This window comes from Hemibagrus wyckioides, linkage group LG29 (assembly GCF_019097595.1).
Source record: "Hemibagrus wyckioides isolate EC202008001 linkage group LG29, SWU_Hwy_1.0, whole genome shotgun sequence".
NCBI classification, from domain to species: Eukaryota; Metazoa; Chordata; class Actinopteri; order Siluriformes; family Bagridae; genus Hemibagrus; species Hemibagrus wyckioides.
This window is the reverse complement of record NC_080738.1, coordinates 5269837-5285125: the sequence shown is the minus strand read 5'-3', so window position 1 is coordinate 5285125 and position 15289 is coordinate 5269837. Positions and strand designations below refer to the sequence as shown.

The 15289-nt window shown below is 44.1% G+C and overlaps 1 protein-coding gene across 2 annotated transcripts in view; it reads left to right on the top strand.

Moving 5' to 3' along the window:
- The window catches only part of dnah6 (dynein, axonemal, heavy chain 6), a 63755-nt gene that overhangs the window by 26316 nt on the left and 22150 nt on the right, over positions 1 to 15289 (top strand). For both annotated transcript variants that reach the window (XM_058384445.1, XM_058384446.1), the window contains exons 50-67: positions 106 to 258; positions 3298 to 3438; positions 5219 to 5461; positions 5643 to 5810; positions 6839 to 7074; positions 7147 to 7408; positions 7487 to 7610; positions 7699 to 7895; positions 8084 to 8287; positions 10052 to 10177; positions 10532 to 10696; positions 11563 to 11630; positions 12067 to 12247; positions 13109 to 13288; positions 13410 to 13643; positions 14261 to 14396; positions 14503 to 14675; positions 14762 to 14952. In XM_058384445.1, the coding sequence (XP_058240428.1) occupies positions 106 to 258; positions 3298 to 3438; positions 5219 to 5461; positions 5643 to 5810; positions 6839 to 7074; positions 7147 to 7408; positions 7487 to 7610; positions 7699 to 7895; positions 8084 to 8287; positions 10052 to 10177; positions 10532 to 10696; positions 11563 to 11630; positions 12067 to 12247; positions 13109 to 13288; positions 13410 to 13643; positions 14261 to 14396; positions 14503 to 14675; positions 14762 to 14952 (3182 nt within the window). The remainder of the gene's footprint in view (positions 1 to 105; positions 259 to 3297; positions 3439 to 5218; positions 5462 to 5642; positions 5811 to 6838; positions 7075 to 7146; positions 7409 to 7486; positions 7611 to 7698; positions 7896 to 8083; positions 8288 to 10051; positions 10178 to 10531; positions 10697 to 11562; positions 11631 to 12066; positions 12248 to 13108; positions 13289 to 13409; positions 13644 to 14260; positions 14397 to 14502; positions 14676 to 14761; positions 14953 to 15289) is intronic.

Below are 15289 nucleotides of genomic sequence, written 5' to 3'. Positions count from 1 at the left end.
CTGAGGAGTGTGACGCATTCAGAGCATGCTGGAGAAGTTTGTGCTGAACTTATTGTTAACGCTGAGGTGTCGTGTGCTTAACGAGGCTTTCGTGATGTTCCCCAGATCGTAGTGGAGGAGTTCCTGGAGGACATCAACAACATGTTGAACTCTGGTGAGGTTCCCAACCTGTTCGAGAAGGACGAGCTGGAGCAGGTGCTGGCAGCGACGCGGCCTCGCGCCAAGGAGGCGGGAATCCCCGAGAGCAACCGGGACGAGGTACAGAACGGAGCGTGGAAAATCCATCACTCTACACACTTCCATGGGCTGGATTTGTCTTTACATACTTCTCCCATGAACATGTCTGTCTGTGTTTTTGTGTATGCCACATATGGAAATATACAAGCGCCATCCGTTCATTCACCTTTCCTCCCGGGATTAGTCTATTCATCACATACTTCTGTCTGTCTGTATTCCTCTTAATCTGCTCACCAAGTCATCAATCCATCCATCCATTCTTCTGTGTTCTTTCTCTATCCATGTATGCATCATTTATCCATTCATCCATCTATAAATAATACCATTCATCTATCCATCCATCCATCCATCAGTCCCTCCATCCATAATACTACCCATCCATCCATCCATCCATCAGTCCCTCCATCCATAATACTACCCATCCATCCATCCATCAGTCCCTCCATCCATAATACTACCCATCCATCCATCCATCAGTCCCTCCATCCATAATACTACCCATCCATCCATCCATCCATCCATCCATCAGTCCCTCCATCCATAATACTACCCATCCATCCATCCATCCATCAGTCCCTCCATCCATAATACTACCCATCCATCCATCCATCCATCCATCAGTCCCTCCATCCATAATACTACCCATCCATCCATCCATCCATCCATCAGTCCCTCCATCCATAATACTACCCATCCATCCATCCATCAGTCCCTCCATCCATAATACTACCCATCCATCCATCCATCCATCCATCAGTCCATCCATCCATCCATTATAATTCTACTCATTTATTCATGTATGTATATATCCATCCATAATACCACCTACCTATCCATCCATCCATGCATCCATCCATCAGTCCCTCCATCCATAATACTACCCATCCATCCATCCATCAGTCCATCCATCCATCCATTATAATTCTACTCATTTATTCATGTATGTATATATCCATCCATAATACCATCTACCTATCCATCCATCCATGCATGCATCCATTATAATTCTACTCATTTATTCATATATGTATATATCCATCCATAATACCACCTACCTATCCATCCATCCATGCATCCATCCATCCATCCATCAGTCCCTCCATCCATAATACTACCCATCCATCCATCCATCCATCAGTCCCTCCATCCATAATACTACCCATCCATCCATCCATCCATCCATCAGTCCATCCATGCATCCATCCATCCATTATAATTCTACTCATTTATTCATGTATGTATATATCCATCCATAATACCACCTACCTATCCATCCATCCATGCATCCATCCATCCATCCATCCATCCATCCATCCATTATAATTCTACTCATTTATTCATATATGTATATATCCATCCATAATACCACCTACCTATCCATCCATCCATCCATCCATGCATGCATGCATCCATCCATCCATCCATCCATTATAATTCTACTCATTTATTCATATATGTATATATCCATCCATAATACCACCTACCTATCCATCCATCCATCCATTATAATTCTACTCATTTATTCATGTATGTATATATCCATCCATAATACCACCTACCTATCCATCCATCCATCCATTATAATTCTACTCATTTATTCATGTATGTATATATCCATCCATAATACCACCTACCTATCCATCCATCCATCCATTATAATTCTACTCATTTATTCATGTATGTATATATCCATCCATAATACCACCTACCTATCCATCCATCCATCCATTATAATTCTACTCATTTATTCATGTATGTATATATCCATCCATAATACCACCTACCTATCCATCCATCCATCCATTATAATTCTACTCATTTATTCATGTATGTATATATCCATCCATAATACCACCTACCTATCCATCCATCCATTATAATTCTACTCATTTATTCATGTATGTATATATCCATCCATAATACCACCTACCTATCCATCCATCCATGCATCCATCCATCCATCCATCCATCCATTATAATTCTACTCATTTATTCATATATGTATATATCCATCCATAATACCACCTACCTATCCATCCATCCATCCATCCATGCATGCATGCATCCATCCATCTATCCATCATAATTCTACTCATTTTTTCATGTATGTATATATCCATCCATAATACCACCTACCTATCCATGCATCCATCCACCCATCCACCCATCTATCCATCCATCTATCCATCATAATTCTACTCATTTTTTCATGTATGTATATATCCATCCATAATACCTATCTATCCATCCATAATACCACCTACCCATCCATCCATCCACTCATCCATCCATCCATCCATAATACCAACCACCCACCCTTCTATCTGTCCACCCACAATCCATAATACCAACCACCCAACCTTCCATCCACCCATCCATCCATCCATCCAAAATACTACGAATCCATCCATCCATAATACTACTCATCTATCCATCCATCCATCCATCCATCCATCCACCCATCCATCCATTATACTACTCATCTATTCATCCATCCATTTATCCATCCATCCATTATACCTCTCATCTATTCATCCATCCATCCATCCATCCATCCATCCATTATACTACTCATCTATTTATCCATCCATCCACCTGTCCATCCATCCATTATACTGCTTATCTATTCATCCATCCAGCCACCCATCCATCCATTAATTATACTGCTAATCTGTTCATCCATCCATCCATTTATCCATCCATCTATAATACTACTCATCCATCGATCCATCGATCCATCCATAATACCAACCACTCACCCTTCCATCCACCCATCTGTCCATAATGTTACCAATTCATCCATCCATAATAGTACTTATCTATCCACCCATCCATCCATTCATCCATCCATCTTAACACCCACCCATCCATCCAACTCTCCACTCTGTCCACCCATCCATCTATCTTTCTATGTTCTTACCTAACCACCTAGTTACCTATTTATTCTTTCATATATATGAAATGTTTACATTTAATCTCATCCATCTTTATTTTCACTACCCATCCAGTCCATCCCTCTATCCATCCACACAATGTTGAATTTTTCCTCTTTGTATGCAGGTCTTCCAGTACTTCATCTCTCGTGTACGGGAGAAGCTGCACATAGTGTTGTGTATGAGTCCGGTGGGCGATGCCTTCCGCTCACGCTGCCGTATGTTCCCATCGCTCGTCAACTGCTGCACCATCGACTGGTTTGTCCAGGTCAGCATCCAGTACCACAGCCCACGCGGTTTCCCTCTATCACAAATCTTTACAAAGCATTGCTCAGTTTCTTTAACCAACATGAAAAAGCATATAATAATCATTTATGACCCTAGAGTAAGAAGGTGACATACAGTATGTAGTTGCAGGGGTTTATAAATCTGAAAGACTTTTATGATTCCCTCGAAATCTTTTTTTAGCCTCCAGTTATATACCCACAATGGTCAATGGGAGCGTCTGCAAATATGTAAAGAGCATTTTTTGTGTCTATTTTCATCAATTCTGTTTATATTGCGAACAATTGAGTCAGTTTGGGGTATTTTAGAAGGAGCGTTACGATGCTCCTGCTATAAAATCTAATGAGATGGCCTGTGGTGATGAGGCTTGTTAGTGTCAGTGTGTCCTTGCTGTTTCGTCAGAGCAGAGCTGTAGTGCGTGAGCCTTTAGTAAAACCTACTTTTCTCGCCGGACACGGAGTCACAGGGCTAAAATGTATTCAGGTCAAATCATCTGCGAGAAAGTTGGAATCTGATAGGCTCTTCGATTTGATGATGCAATAACAACTTCCGTTCATATCTGCCCAGTATAATACTAACCCAGTGACGACACCATTCACACTCCATTTCACACTTCCATTAAGAAAAGCTGGTTTTAAAAGTGCTTTTATTAAACTTATTTTTTATTAACTTTTGGATAAATGTAATTATGAAGAAAGAAGAATGCAATTGAGTCTGGTGTGAGAGAGCATCGTGTGTGTGTGTGTGTTCTAGTTCTCATTCTTCCACAGACGATTTGTATTAGCCACAGATGCTTCAGGCTCATTCGTATTTCTTCATGCAACGTCGGCTTCTTTCATCTATCCATCTCTCTCTCTCTCTCTCTCTCTCTCTCTCTCTCTCTCTGTCTCTCTTCGATTCCAATCTTCTACTTCTCCTCTGTTCAGCCAGTGAGTTAATGAGTTGCATGCTACTGGATCTCTGCAGGCTGTTTATGAGAGCATTGTGCTAATTTCTATATAGAGTGTGTAAGAGGAAAAGAAAGAGAGAGAGAGAGAGAGAGAGAGAAAGAGAGAGAGAGTTTATTTATATATTGGGATGGTAATACAATGACGTTTGTGTATAGCTGGTCCATATGGTCCATAGTCATGGTGTGTGTGTGTGTGTGTGTGTGTGTGGGTGTAAATTACTCAGCATTTACGCATTAAGCTGGTGGGTTTCAGGTGTTTTGTTCATACCTATAACTATGTATCACCAACATGGCAGTGAATATATATATAAGTGGTTAAGGCTCTGGGTTGTGGATCAGGGTTCAAGCCCCAGCACCACTAAACTCCACTGTTGGGCAAATTGAGCACTCCTTGGTCCAGGGGCGCTGTACCACAACCTCCTCAACTGGGATATACGAAGAAAAGAATTCCACTGTGCTGTAATCTATGTGTGGCGATAATAAAGGCTTCTTGCCCTTAGTTCCTCTTCTTCTGCTGCCCCCAAAGCACGATGCTGCCACCACCATGCATCAATGCACTGCCACCATCTAGGCCCAACGAATTACATTTTTTAGTCCAGGAAATCTTTTTCTTCATGCTCTCAGAAGTGGGATTATTTGGTGGAGATATTTATAACTGACCAAGGCCAATAAAATTTAATCACACCATTCTTTTTGTTTAATATTCCGTTTCATAGAGCTACCCTCTACTGTGATAGTGTTTCTCCTGTTAGTCGTCCAGCACATTATAATCATAATGAATTCTAACCTCTCCTTGTCTCTCTCCGTGTCTCAGTGGCCGCACGAAGCCCTCCTGTCTGTCTCGCAGACGTTTTTCCAGACCGTGGACTTTGGCAGCGAGGAGATGGCGAACTGTTTGTCTCAGATGTGTGTGGAGATCCACATGAGCGTGACGGACATGGCCGAGCGCTTCTATTCAGAGCTGCGCCGCCGCTATTACACCACGCCCACTTCTTATCTGGAGCTCATTAACCTTTACCTGAGCATGCTGGGAAATAAGAGGCAGCAGCTGGAGGCGGTGAGGGTTCTAAGCACACGAGAAAACACACAAACGTTTTTATGGATACAAAGCAGCATTTATATGATCACATTCCAGCAGGGTATTAGATCAAACCCCCATGTAGGTGTTATCAGGGACTGAGTGAGAATTGACACTAGAGTCAACACAGGAGTGTGTGTGTGTGTGTGTGTGTTTGCAGGCGCGTGATCGAGTGAAGAATGGTCTGACAAAGCTGTTAGAGACCAACGAGCTGGTGGATAAGATGAAGGCGGAACTGTCGGCCCTGGAGCCCGTGCTCACGCAGAAATCCATCGATGTCAGTGCCCTCATGGAGAAAATCGCTGTGGACCAGGAGAAAGCTGACCAGGTGTGTGTGTGTGTGTGTGTGTGAATCACAGTTGGGGTGGATTCATGGATTGATGTGTGGATGGATGGAAGAACACCTAGAGGTGTGGATTAATGGATAGATCATATAAATAGAACTTTCTGAGTGTTAGAGAAATTGATGGATTGATGGATTAATCTTATATTAACGAGTGATAGACGAATGATAGAAATGTAACACTTTGAATTCTATAATATGGATGGATGGATGGATGGAAGACTGAAATGCAACACTGAATTCTGAGGGATGGTTAGAGGGATGGAGGGATGGATGGTTTGGTGATAGCAGAGGAACATTCTGAATTTAGATGAATTGATGATCAAAAAGGAAGTAGGAATTCTGATGGATGGATGGATGGATGGATGGAAGATCGAAATGCAACACTAAATTCTGATGGCTGAATAGATGGATGGATGGATGGATGGATGGATGGATGGATGGATGGGTGGTTGGATGGATGGATGGATGGATGGAAGATCGAAATGCAATACGAAATTCTGATGGCTGAATAGATGGTTGGATGGATGGGTGGTTGGATGGATGGATGGATGGAAGATCGAAATGCAAAATTAAATTCTGATGGATGGATGGATGGATGGAAGAATGAAATGCAACATTGAATTCTGATGGATGGATAGTTTGGTGATAGGAGAGGAACATTTTGAATTTGGATGGAATGATGATAGAAATGGAAGAAGGAATTGTGATGAATGGCTGAATGGATGGCTGAAATGCAACACTGTATTCTGATGGATGGCTGGATGGATGGATGGATGGATGGAAGATTGAAATGAAAGACTGAATTCTGATGGATTGCTGGATGGCTGGATGGATGGATGGATGGATGGAAGATTGAAATGCAACACTGAATTCTGATGTATGGATGAGTAATAATTGAACGCTAAAGTCTGATGGATGGTCTGGTAGATGGATTGTTAATAAAATTGGAACAGCTCAATATTTTAAAGATGTTTGAGTTATAGCCTTCTCTGCTGACCTTTAACCCCTAGGTGCGCAGTGTGGTGAAGGTGGACGAGGCCTTGGCAAAGGAGAAAGCCGATAACACGAAGGCCATCGCAGAAGAAGCACAGAGAGACCTGGACAAGGCTCTGCCCGCTCTGGAGAAGGCCAACAAGGCTCTGGACGCTCTGGACAAGGCCGACATCGCCGAGATCCGAGTGTTCACCAAACCACCTGACCTCGTCATGACCGTCATGGAGGCAGTGTGTATCCTGCTCAACGCCAGGTGGGTGCTGTGACAACTGTGTGTGTGTGAGAAAGCAAGATAAAATAATTAAAAATAATTCCCTATACACAGGACAGACTGGGCAAGCGCCAAGCAAGTCCTCGGCGATGCCAACTTCCTGAAGAAGCTCACGGACTTCGACAAAGACAACATCCATCCACAGATCCTTCAAAAGCTGCAGCGCTACATCCAGAACCCTGATTTCATACCTGAGAAGGTGGAGAAGGTGTCCAAAGCCTGCAAGTCCATGTGCATGTGGGTGAGAGCTATGGACCTTTATTCCCGCGTGCTCAAAGAAGTTGGACCTAAACGAGAGAAACTGGCCTCGGCCCAGGTGAGTTTTGGCACTTGTCCTGATCATTTGGTTTGTTCATCATCATATCGTTTTTTTTGTGCTCTTGTTGTTTACCAGGCGGAGCTGGATGCAACCTCAGCAACTCTGAAGCAGAAGCAGGCCAAACTACAGGAGGTGGAGAACGAGATCAAAGTTCTGCAGCAGCAGTTCAGCTCCAGCGTTGCTGAGAAAGAGACCCTGGGTGAGAGGAATGATGGCTAAATTTGTATTCTATTAAAATGGAAGGACCGGTATGTTTAAATGTGTTTGTCTGTGAAAATGTGTTTTAGCTGAAAGCATGGCTCTGACCAAGGCGAGGCTGAATCGCTCGGGGAAGCTAACTTCGGCGCTGGCTGACGAGCGCGTGCGCTGGCAAGAAAGCATCGCATTGTTCGAGATGGAGATCAACAACCTGGTGGGAAACGTGTTCATCGGAGCCGCATGCGTGGCTTACTACGGAGCTTTCACTTCCCACTACAGACAGCTGGTACAGTGTTAACACACTCTCAGAACAGTCTGAATTTAGACCTAGAGGACAGCGTGTCATTGTTAGGCCACTAGGGGGCACTAAACACAGCTACAGGCAAAATGTCATTACCATGCAATGAATTCTTATAACATGTAATCAGCAAATAGGCATCATTGACCGGTGTGTGTGTGTGTGTGTGTGTGTAGCTGATAGAGCAGTGGATCTCACGCTGTCAGGAGTTGGGGATCCCCATCAGCTCCAACTTCAGTCTGATTGGAATCCTGGGCGACCCGTACGAGATTCGGATGTGGAATTCTGAAGGTTTGCCCCGCGACAATGTTTCCACAGAGAACGGTATCCTGGTGACTCGTGGACGCCGCTGGCCCCTCATGATCGACCCCCAAGATCAGGTGACCTTCCCTGAGCAGGTCCATTATAATCAGTGTGAATGTAAGTGTGAGTGCGAGAATGTGTGTGTGTAATTAATACAGTAAATAAATCTAAAATATATATAGAAAACAACACGAGGAGTTTCTCTATCCTAGTTCAGGTTACGATGTTTACCCTCTTCCCCAGCAGAGTAAATTAGCGCATTCCACGCTCCGTCTCTGTTTATTACAGGCTGCTGCGCGTGCACTCTCTCCTTCAATCACTCCGTCTTCTCTTCATCCTCTGGCTCCTTGTCGTTTTTGTTTTACTCTCCATTCATCTCTTCATCTTGCTCAGAGGCTTGGCAGCTCCTCTGAGACGGAAACGCACACACATATTGTTGCTGCACAAGATATTTACATACCGTCCTCATCTGGGCTCGGCTCCTCGGCGTGCCCTGCCAGACACTCGCAATCAAATTTCTTCTAGAGATATTTCAATAAACAGCCAGTCTGAATGCGAATGAATTTTGCCTGGTGGTAAAAAAAAAGTAGTGTTTTTGTTACACTAGATAGAAAACTCCTGCTGATAGTCATTCAAACTGATGGCACCAAGCTAGTTTATGTTCACCACCTGGACACCTGACCATCACACACACACACATACACAATTCATCTTTATGCTGGTAAAACAAAGTTGTTTCATGATAGAGATTCATATAGACATTTCTAGAGGTGTTTCCTAAAACGTTTTTGTTATTTTGTAAATCGCTCTGATTTCATTTTCACCTTTTGTATCATCTGATGGAAACTTAAACAGACAGATAATGTTTCACAGAAGGAAAATATACCAGTCTTCGCTCCTATCGGTCACCTCTATTTCGCTTCTCACTTACATAAAGTCACAGCCTGCTCATTTTCACCAGACATGCTATTAAAAGTGCTTCTAATCCTTTTGTCACATATTGCTAAAGTTAGTATGGAAGTGTAGTAAGGAATAAAGCGCTTGCTGTTATAGGTGTAGCGCACTGAGCAGGGGAAAACAGAACAGGGAGAAGCCTCAACAGAAATAAACTTTGTTAAACAGTTTAAACCAGCATGGAGGAAAAACTCAACTTTGGCGTAGCTGTTCATCCAGCTAGGAGCAAAGGGAATCTTACCGTAGCCTGGCGTAGTGGCGGGGCATGAGGCTGGAGCTGGAGGGCTGAAGAGGGTGCTGAAGGATTTAGAGCAGGCGCTGGAGGTGGCATCAGCCCAGGAGTGTGGCAGAACTTCACAGTCCGGCGAGGTTTGGGGCTATCCTGAGGATTCTCTGGAGAGCATTAGTCCCATCCAGAGACAGCTCACCTTTGTATCATGCCTGAACCTGGCTCTTCACTGTTCTCTCTGAGGGTGAGGAGTTCATCGGCGCTCCCGATTGGCCAGTGCAGTTTTGGCAGGTTTTTGGTCACCCCTCTGGTTTAGCGGCACTGTCTGAGGTGCTGATCTTCTGCTGCGCTTTACAATGCCGCTGTCCATAGTGCTGATCCGCCGCTGCCACTTTTGTGGTGCTGTTTTAGAGGGGTGAAGTGCAGCTTTCTACTAAAAGCATGCCGTCACATAGTTATATAATCAGTGACAGGGAAGCGTCATTTATTCAATAATGTCAGATCCATTTAATGTTATAAAACATCTGTGAAACCATTTAGTTCCTGTCATCAATGAGAGGTAGAGATGTTTTAGAAAGAAACACTTTGATCTCTTGAAGGTCAGTGTGAGCCTGTATTCAGGAAGTATTTCTGACAGTATTCTTTTTGTGACTTCCAGGCGAACCGCTGGATCCGCACCAGAGAGGCAAAGAACAGCCTGAAGGTCATCAAACTGACGGACCCCGGGTTCCTCCGCACTCTCGAGAACGCCATCCGCCTGGGCATGCCTGTCCTACTGGAAGAGGTGTCCTTACTTATAACTTTACAATTCACATTCACAGTCAACATTTTAACTTTATACACTCAAGCTACAACGAGACATTCAGGGTCTGGGGTCTGAGGCAGGGATATTTTACCCTTGCTCTCGTGCACAGTTAACACGTTCATATTTTGTGCCTTTTGAAGGACAAACAGATGGTGCTCTAAGTTGATGCGACTGGCTTGAAGTGAAAGTTGATGGTGAACCCATTACCAGCTGTGAAACAGATTCGCTTTGACGCTTATCTGATTGAGGAATTTGATTGTGTGCAGCTGCAGGGTCTTCAATATTATAATCTGTTGAATTACTTTCTCTGTGTGTGTGTGTGTGTGTGTGAAGCTTAAAGAAACTCTGGACCCTGCTCTGGAGCCTGTACTGCTGAAACAGACGTTCGTGTCTGGTGGCAGGACGCTGATCCGTCTGGGAGATTCTGACATCGACTACGACAAAAACTTCCGCTTTTACATGACCACCAAGATGGCCAATCCCCACTACCTTCCTGAGGTGTGTGTGGGTTGTGAGAAAGCTTTGCTTTTAGTTTTGTTACATCACAAGAAATATGTCTGATACTGAAGAATCCTTTCATAAAATGATCAATAACACAAATCTGTTTAATCCTGTGGTATTATGGAAATAAGGGTGTATTAGAACGAGTGTGTTAATGTAAGTCCCTAAAGCCTAACAACTGTTCATGCTGAATGCATTCTGTCCAATCAGAGTCATCAGCGCTGTTGCGTAACACAGCTTTTAACCTCTATTGAATTTCCTCAATAGCTCACATCTGCTCACAAAAAGGCCCCGCTACAGTAATAACCGACCCCAACCATCCTGTTTTGTCTCACCAAATTGCTGTTTGTTGACATTATCCACTTCCTCTTTGAGTAAGGCAGCTAGGGCAGCGATACAATGATCGGACAGCCGAGTGCCAGGGTGCAGCGCCCCGGGGCTTGGCACTGGCTTAAAGGTCAGCTGGATGTGGATGTGACACAAGACATAGCTGCCAAGTAGATAATGCCAACCATTCGGCACAGTTCCGTTAGAATGTAAAGAGCCGCGCTCACGACGAGGGGTTGACAAGCCAAGCGTGCCGCTTCCTCTTTCCTCCCGTCATGTTGCATTTGGGTCAAAATGGCCTGTTTAAAGTGGAACAATACTAAAAATGTTCCTCGACATTAAACTTTATGTGTGCGGCTCGTTTTCTCTAATGAAAGGCATTAAAAAAAGATTGTTGTGAGGTAACAGGAACAGTTCTTCCAAGTATTAGGGAAATATACAGGCTTTAGTTCTCATGGACTCTTGTGCAGTGCAGTGTGACGATTCTGCGTGTCTCCTTCGATTACAAGGGTGTCAGAGATTTTCTTTGCCCACAGGTTTGCATCAAAGTGACTATCATCAACTTCACGGTGACTAAGTCAGGACTGGAAGATCAACTCCTCAGGTAAATCTCACGCATCCGTGATTATCCGGATTATCCGCTGTTTTCCAGATGGCGTAGATTTCAGAGTGAGTGTCTTCCTCAGTGTGACGCTATATTCAACTCCTGTGGATTGGAAATATCCGTTTACACCATTTAATATTATTTTGGTTAATTGACACTTGTAGAGTAAGGTCCAGAGCTGTCCAGTCCACAGTCCACATCAGTTTATTCTGATAAAGTGCATTACTTTATACTAAAAGTCCATTGTAATGTCACTTGGATTCTATAGATCTGTACCTAACAGCTGCATCTGTAATCATAAAGACTGCCCTGTGCTCATCTCAAACCTTTTTCAATACACTGAGGTCTCCTTCAAATCTCAGTTCCTCTCTCGGTTCTCATTGTTCATCTGAATGGACGTCCGGATTTGTTGCATCTCTGATGTTTTTTCTCACAGTGATGTGGTGCGCCTGGAGCAGCCCGAGCTGGAGAAGCAAAGAAACGAGCTGATCGTCAGCATCAACGCCGACCGTAACCAGCTTAAAGCCATCGAGGAGCGCATCCTCAAGCTGCTCTTCACCTCGCAGGGCAACATCCTTGACAACGAGGAGCTCATCAACGCCCTGCAAGAGTCAAAGGTCAGAGATCACGAGGAGACATGAGGATTGTTATGGTGTCTGAGTGAAGGGAAGACTTTCCAAGTGTGTGTGTGTGTGTGTGTGTGTGTAAGAGACGGGTTTAGTGATTGGCCTCTAACATGTCTATCAGACTCTCACTACAATTTAGGAAGAGACGTTAGACACAAACACATGCAAGAGTGGTGCACATAAATGATGCAGCACAGACCTCCTGCGTGTGTGTGTGTGTGTGTTTGCACGCAGTGACTGAGATTGCATTTCACTTTCTGTCACCTCTCCCCTTCCCCTGATGGAGTGAATGACAGAGTGCAGGAAAGAGTGTGGACAGACAGATACACTGATAGATGGATAGGTGCTTCAGCGAGGCGTGATGCTTTGCCCTTGAGAAAATGAAACTTTTCGTGTTTATAGCCCCGTATATCCTTTGAGCGGAAGTAAGTGCCCCCCTCTCTGCAGACACACATTCGTTTTCCCCATGTTTCAGATGTGTGTGTGTGTTCTTCAAGATGCAGAAACGATTGCTTCTTAAATCATGTGTGAACAATCGATGAAGAACATGATCCACTACTAAACAGACACTAAAATTCTCATCTGAATCCAAAGAAAAAATAAAAAAACTCTCAGGTCTCCTGTGAAGTCAGAGCTGGGAGCCATCGGAACATCACAGCATCTATCCTGCTGAATTCTGCCCTTGGTTTTCACCCCTGACTCTATTTATTTACCTGAGAGCAACACCATCCATCCTCATCATCAATAAACTATCTATTTAATGAGCTTTAGGGAAGGCAGTGTCCACACACACACACCTGAAATACCCCAACATTTTTCTTTCTGTGTGTGTGTGTGTGTGTGTGTGTGCAGGTGACTTCAGAGGCTATCAAATCCCGTCTGGAAGAAGCCGAGGCCACAGAGTTGAAGATAAACACCGCCAGGGAGAAATATCGGCCCGTGGCCACCCGGGGCTCGGTCATGTATTTCGTCATCGCTAGCCTTTCAGAGATTGACCCCATGTACCAGTTCTCCTTAAAGTATTTCAAACAGGTAACGCTCTCACCTTAAGCACATTTCCATAAAACAACCAAATGATGTTACACCAACAAAAGTTGCACGTCAAAACTTTCCATGTATTCGAGGATGATATTGTGTGTGTGTGTGTTCACAGCTGTTCAACAGCACTATCGAGACGTCGGAGAAGCACAGCGAGCTCAGCGTGCGCTTACAGATCCTGCTGGATTCCACGCTGCTCAGCGCCTACACCAACGTCTCGCGAGGCCTCTTCGAGCAGCACAAAACCATCTACAGCTTCATGCTGTGTGTGGAGATCATGATGCAGAGGGAGGAAATCTCCCCACAAGAGTGGTTCTACTTCCTCCGAGGAGCAGGAGGCATGGATAAGGTGTGTGTGTGTGTGTATTGATGTTTATTATCCGTTCTGTGTTCTCCACCCATAAGCTAAGTCATAAATGAGATGTAACCGTGCTAATTGCTAAATTAATGAGCGGAGCGGATTGCTATTTTCACCCGTCCCAAGGGTCGTACACACTCTGTCCTCATATGTGTGTGTGTGTGTGTGTGTGCTCTTTTGTGTTTGTGTGTTTTCCGCGGTTGACTTGCTAAACTGCAGAATGATACAGTCATCACTGATCCTGTTTTCTCAGTAAAAAAAAAAAGAAAAAGAAAAAAAAAAAAAAATATATATATATATATATATATATATATATATATAAATAAAAAGAAACTAACCCGGCCATCTGTCATGTCCACTTCCTGTTCCGCCGAACAGATTGTCTCCGGTCAGTCACTGTCTGACGGCCCTGGAATGAATGATTAGCCTCAGGCTCTCTCGTGACTTTTTTTCCCCATACCTTTTAGCCTGTTTTTTTTTTAAGTGTATATTTTCCACTTATATAGCTTTATGAATTTTATAAACTGATTACAAATCCTTTGAGAAATCCTGCCATGTTAGCACACACACATCTATTGATCTCTCTTTCTCTCTCTCTCTCTGTGAAGGAGACACCGGAAAAGCCCAGTGTTCCCTGGTTGTCTGATTACGTGTGGGAGACGTGTAGTGACCTGGAGAAGAACCTGCCCTGCTTCAGAGGCATCAAGAACGACATCATATCAACACCTGTTACTGTGCAGCTGGGTACAATAACTACTCCATCAGTGTGTGTGTGTGTGTGTGTGTGTGTGTGTGTGTTATTATCAAATACAATTAATACAACTCTCTCTCTCTCTCTCTCGCTCTGCAGGAAGCTTGGAGGTAGCCCTGAATCCAGAGCAGTGGGACGGCTATGTGTCAGACCTCGAACTGTACTCGGACAACACGTCCTCCGACCAGCTACCTGAGGTCAGAGGTCACTGGAACGAGCGTCTCGAACCCTTCCAGAAGCTCATCCTGATTAAGAGCTTCAGTGAAGAAAAGGTAGAGCAGAAGTCATGAGTTAGGCGTAGCTTCAGGTGTATACAGTCATTTCATGTTAATTAAACCCACACCGTCCGTGTTGCCAGGTCGTGCTCGCCGTGACCGAGTTCGTGATCGCCAGTCTTGGGAAGCCGTTTGTGGAAAATCCACCGGTGGATCTGGCAACCCTGTACGCAGACATGTCTCCCTCCACACCGCTGGTGTTCATCCTCAGCACCGGCTCCGATCCCATGGGGGCTTTCCAGAGATTCGCCAAGGAGCGTGGATACCTGGACAGGCACGGAGCACTTCATTACTCCTTTATGCTGAAAAAGTGACAGTGTAGACGTGTGCAAGAGAACAGCTGAGTGTAAATGCATTTACAAGCACCCCAGTCACTTTCAACTTATTTTCAAATGTAGAATGAAGTTCCTTTATATGGGTGAAACATCCTGTTTGATTTCGCTAGCAGCTTGAATGTGGATCTGCTGCTAATTAACTAGCTAATATTATCAGCAGACATGCTAATGATGTGTGCAAAGGTTGCTAGCCAGCCTAATGGGGGCGAAGAGAAAATACTGAACACACATACACACTCGTACAGTTAACAATAATAGACGAGAAATACACTATGT